General features: G+C 49.7%; 1 protein-coding gene across 1 annotated transcript; it reads left to right on the forward strand.

The window, feature by feature from the left end:
- The first annotated feature begins 2,027 nt into the window (after positions 1-2,027).
- LOC144124244 (uncharacterized) lies at positions 2,028-5,421 on the forward strand. Its single transcript, XM_077656886.1, has one exon. It carries the CDS (start codon positions 2,028-2,030, stop codon positions 4,815-4,817), a length of 2,790 nt encoding a protein of 929 aa, XP_077513012.1. The 3' UTR covers positions 4,818-5,421.
- Positions 5,422-5,630: the final 209 nt, after the last annotated feature.

Genomic DNA, 5,630 nt, shown 5'->3' on the forward strand with positions numbered 1-5,630 from the left:
CGTAGTGGAGGGCTTCGGAATAATTTCGACCACCTGGGGACCTTTACCGTGCACTTATATCGTACAATAATAATAATAATACTAATAATAATAATAATAATAATAATAATAATAATAATAATAATAATAATAATAATAATAATAATAATAATAATAATAATAATAATAATAATTGGTTTTGGGGGAAAGGAAATGGCGCAGTATCTGTCTCGTATATCGTTGGACACCTGAACCGCGCCGTAAGGGAAGGGACAAGGGAGGAAGTGAAAGAAGAAGGGAAGAAGGAGGGGCCGTAGTGGAGGGCTCCGGAATAATTTCCACCACCTGGGGATCTTTAACGTGCACTGACATCGCACAGCACACGGGCGCCTTAGGGTTTCTCCTCCATAAAAACGCAGCCACATACAAGAATTTACGATTCCCCTTCTGAAGAAATACGCAGAAGTCTGGCCTCACTAACGCACATATCTCAAACAAGTGCGCTCCTTGGAGCGTAAATGGCGCACATCATTCCAAGCTTTATGATGAGGCCATCATTAAAAAGTAATGAAGAATGTTACTTCTCTGGCCAAATTGAGGAGAAGAAAGATGCCCGAATTGTTTGGTATTCATCGTTTTGGATTCTTCACTTGAGCCTTCATGCTGCGAATCCACCTAAATATATTATATTATAGCATCTTGCCAGTACGCACGTCTGTTAGCTTACGAAAAGGTTTGAAATTATTTAGAGTACAGCGCAACGAGCTATGGAAAGGAAGTTATATATATATATATATATATATATATATATATATATATATATATATATATATATATATATATATATATATATATATATATATATATATATATATATGCGCCATGCAGATGTCCCGGTTTCCTATTCATAATTCAATCCAATGACTAGTACTTTGTTCTCAGATAAGACAGAAGTAAAAAAATATAGAAAAGCCTGACGCTGCTGTTTTCATGCCCAATTATAGGCTTCTGTAAACGTCATCGTCGTGTGGTCAAGTTGGCGGCCCTCAAAAACGCCCACCGTCGTTTCGAGCTTGCAATTTCGCTTTTTTAGTTTGACAAGCGAAGCGTTTTCACGCGTAAAAGGCTGGCAAGGTTCGCAAGCGCTCACCATAGCTCTCCATATGTGCGCTAGCTTCCGCATGATGACGGCCGGGCAGAACGTCAAGAAAGACTTTCTTTTGCGTCAAAAACCGTAAAGACGCCAAACTCTGGCGAAAAGCCGCTTTCTTTCACAGCCACGGATCGTAGAGAATGCAAGAAAAGACGCTATGGGCTTCTCGTCTCACGGTCCACGTAACATCTGCAATGTATAACGGCCCCACTCACATTCGAAAGAGTTTGTCACCTCGGTCACCTAGGGTGACGGTGGAGCCGACAAAATAACACAGTGTCGCCTCTCAAGGGCCACGCCTGTGAGTGCAGGTCACCATCACTTGTGGTGCAGGCCTGTACGTGGCGTTGGCGTCCAGATATCCGTTGACGACACGCCACTGCCGCAGTCGCCGTCACGGTGCAGTCTCAAACGATTGTGTACACGTACGGTCGCATGCGTGCGTGCGTGCGTGTGTGTGCACAGTGGAGAGGAGAATAAGGAGGCCGCTAAGCGATTTTTAAATATGCAGTCATCGTTGCGCGTCGCCATTGTCGTCTTTCACGGGCTACGTAGCCCGAGCCGCTTCGTTCGTCTTATTCGGATTACGCACGAACAACCCCGGCCGAGGCGACGGCTCCCCGGTCGCGCCCCGTGAAGGGAGGCGAGCTTCTCTTTGTGCTCGCGACCGAGTCATATCTGGAGCGTATAGACCGTGGGCTGCGCTGCGGTCGCCCTTCTCCCTTTCCTCCTCCTTCGTCACCGCGAGTCCCTCTCCTTTGACGGTCTGGTTACCGCGCGAGTCGCGCGAAGCACGGCCCAGACTCGCGCGACGGCATCTCCACGCTAAGCACAGCGATACTGACGTCCTAGCCGCAAGTCCGGGTTGCGTAGTGCGACCGTACCTTGGACAGCGATGCTGTTTCATGTGTCATCCCTGGTTCTTGTCGTCGCCGGATTGTGCCACCAGACAGCAGCGACGACAAAATCAAGGGGAATATTCCTGGAGACGGACAGGTCGTACAAGTACGATCTGCCGACATCCCTGACGCCTTCGAAGGAAAGCAACTGCAGCGGAAAGTGCGTCCATGTGTTCATGGGACTCCTGTGCGACTTCGTGGACGAGCAGGCGAACTGCGGTGAGCAGTTTCTTCGCTGCTGTGTGGGCGGCATCTTCAGCCAAGGCGCCAGTCGCAAGTCCGGCATGATGGACGATGCCCCAACGGACCACGGCAATCGAGACGGCCCCGGAGTGCTGCCGACGACGACGACAGCGTCAACGTCGACGACTTCAACAACCGAATCACCTGTCTCCGAAGCCCAGCCGGTGGTAGACACGCCTCCTTCGTCTCAGGAACCTGAGCCAACGCTTCAACCATCAACCACAGCGAGCAGCGTGCCCTCTAAGCACGAAGATGACCTGACTCTAACAGCCATGGAATCCCAGCAGTCCCCGCAGATTGAGTCGCCGCTGCCACAGAGAGCGGAAACGGCCAGCAAATTGCCGGCCTGTCCTGGATCTTGCATCATGTCGTTGCTTGGCCTCTTGTGTGGCTCGATCAACCGTAACTTCAGTTGCCCCAGTGGCCGCGTGTGCTGTACGGCGCAGTCAGCTGAAACCAGCGTTGAAGAAGATGCCCAGCCGTTAACGACAGTTCACACGACGAATAAACGGCCTACTGCGTTACCACTCCAAGCTCCAGCCCGCCACGTTCCGTGCATAGGACGGTGCATGCCAATGTACTTGAGCAATACGTGTAAAAGGCCGAACGTCGTTCTCATATCGAAAAAAGTTTTCTGCCCAACTGGTATGATCTGCTGCAGCAAAGGGATGACTGCCGAGAGTAATTCAAGGGACCCTGAAAAAAACGGCTCACGTTCTACGCTGCGTCCTGCGGATCCAAACAGTGACTTTGGAGGACCGGTGTCCCCTGAGGCAAGCAGTCAAGACGAAGAATATTCGTGGGAAAACCAGCGTCATCGGCGACCACCTTACATTCCCACTCGCCAGCAGATTCCCATACCTCTTCAGCAGGCAGTCACTCATGACTACGGCCTCCCATCGATATCTTCACAGAAGCCCATCTCAGAGCCCACTTTGCAACAGCCTAACGAAGAAGACATGAATTATGCATATTACGGGGCCGGCACTGATTATGACAAAAGTGACGACATTTCCCACGTGACTCCATCTACAAGGCGGCCACCGATTTACACAGCTCTAAGACACCCATCCCTCCCACAGCCTGTCATTCCAACTCCACCGTACTATGACGAAGATTACGACTCAAAATCTTCCATCCATTCTCCCGAGGAGAAAGACAAAAGCCATCAGCCACAGAAGGAGACTACTGTTCAGAATACATCTTTGCCTACTGGCCGGCCGAGAGTGAAGCCAAATGGATTAAGTCAACATGCCCCACAGCAGCTGAAACCACAGCGAGGCACCGTAGTTATTGGTGAGGTGTTTCCTGTCAAGAATCCACACGTACCAGAAGGATTTGAGCAGCAGCGAAAGGCCTGGCTTCAACGTGTGCGCGAGAAGACGAGACCTCAAAGGCCAATACAACTGCGTCCAGTGCAAGAAACGGCCAGCAAACAGTCAAAGCCCGACTGGCAAACCCTCAGCAAGCCCCCGCATCATGAGACAGAATTTGGCGTAATGTGGGTAGAACCCGTGAAGGCATCCCCTGAGCTAGTGCCAATTAAGCACTTCGCCGAAGCTGCCGCCACGAGCACGGGTTGGATTCCCTTCCATCAGGCCCACCAACCAGTTAACAAACAAAAGGTAGTCGAGAATCACTACGGCAGCAGTTCGGAGTTCAAGCCTGTACGAGGAACCTTTGTTGGTACAAGCCTTAGATCGCGTGACCCCAATGTGTGCGGTGTCAAGGGAGGTAAGAAGCGCGACCCGGGCACCTTCAAGCCGGGAGGCGCCGAAGCGAGACCCGGTGAGTGGTGTTGGCACGCCGCCATCGTGGACCGCAAGAACCAGTACCTGTGCAACGGCGTTCTCATAGGCGCACAGTGGGTGCTAACAGCGGCGAGCTGCGTCTTCAACCACACCGATACCACCGAAAACATCTACGTGCGTCTGGGTTACACTGATATCTTGAGTCCGTTCAACCCTCCTGGCGCCCAGACGAAGACGGTGGCCAAAGTCTACGCTCATCACAGTTTTCAAGCCGAAACTCTCGCCAACAACATCGCTCTCCTCAAGCTCAAAGACATTGTTGAACTTAATGATGCCGTCTGCGTCGTCTGCCTGCCGACAACAAACGCCAATTCAACCGAGGAGGAATCGTCAGCTTTCACAGAGTTGAAAGGTTGCGTCGTTACCGGCTATGGCGCAAGTGTCTCCGAAGATGACCTAAGGTACATGTACCCGACTCTTCGAGAGGCAGCCGTGGTTGCGCTAGAGGAGGACGATGTGTGCCGAGCTTGGCAGTCCAGAGCGCGGCATCTAAAGCTCGATCTTGAGGTGAGAGGTAGCACGTTCTGCGCCGGAGATGGAGACGTTCAGAACGATTGCGTTGGTGATCCCGCAAGGATCGTGGTGTGTCCGAGCAAGGACTTCTACTACGAGGTCACTGGCATCTCATCCAAAGGACTCGCATGTGGAGGTCCAGATGCTCTTTCCGTCTTCACTAATGTTTCATCTTATTCAGGCTGGATCAACCAAATCGCGAATATTAACCGGTTCTAGCAACATTTCGGCATCAAGCACCGGGTGTTGGAACTTTCTCATAGCCAAAGAAAGCTCATTGCTTGCGTTGTACAAGCTGAAGGGATTCGAGTGTTGAAAACTGGCCACTAAGAAATGAGTGGAGCCGTTAGCATTCACTGCTCTTCTTGTATGTTCTGCAGCGAGCCGATTCATCTTTAAGGTAACATTGATTTGTCATACGCTCCTTGAGGACGCCTAAGTGATCATTTAAATACACAATGTTGCTTTTGTAGATCAAACACACAACATCAAAGTTACTGTTTTCCTGCCCTCATAATGTTTGTTCCTGTGGGACGCACATAAAAATTAATTACGGCGAAAGGGAATTTATATTGTAGTTAGGGGGAAAGTGGGGGTGCAAGTTTTGTACGTAGTAATTTTCCCCGTAAGTAGCTTTGATTTTATACGCATATACAGGGATGTGCCTGCAATACATCTGTTGTGACTTCATTCTCCTCTACCTCATCTGCATGTGTTCTGCGGTTGTTCGTCATATACTATGCGGTTCCTTGTTAGAAGCGCACGCATTTTTTTTTATAAATTGAGGGGTTTATATGGTTGTGCATTGGAATGCGGCAACTTAACGAACCGTCTCTTGCATTACACACATGGCAAGGACTTTGTACATATTTGCACTTGTGGTGATGTTTCTGTCTGAAGGCGCGACAAGAAGGTGAATAAAAGTTGTGCGTGAAAATCCTACTAACTGTGGCCTTATAAAATGCTTGATCACTTGTCGTATGTCCAGAATTTTGTGAAAAGAAGACCGTAGAGTGATATTTTTCATCCTGG

This window comes from Amblyomma americanum, chromosome 3, assembly GCF_052857255.1.
Source record: "Amblyomma americanum isolate KBUSLIRL-KWMA chromosome 3, ASM5285725v1, whole genome shotgun sequence".
Classification (NCBI taxonomy): Eukaryota; Metazoa; Arthropoda; class Arachnida; order Ixodida; family Ixodidae; genus Amblyomma; species Amblyomma americanum.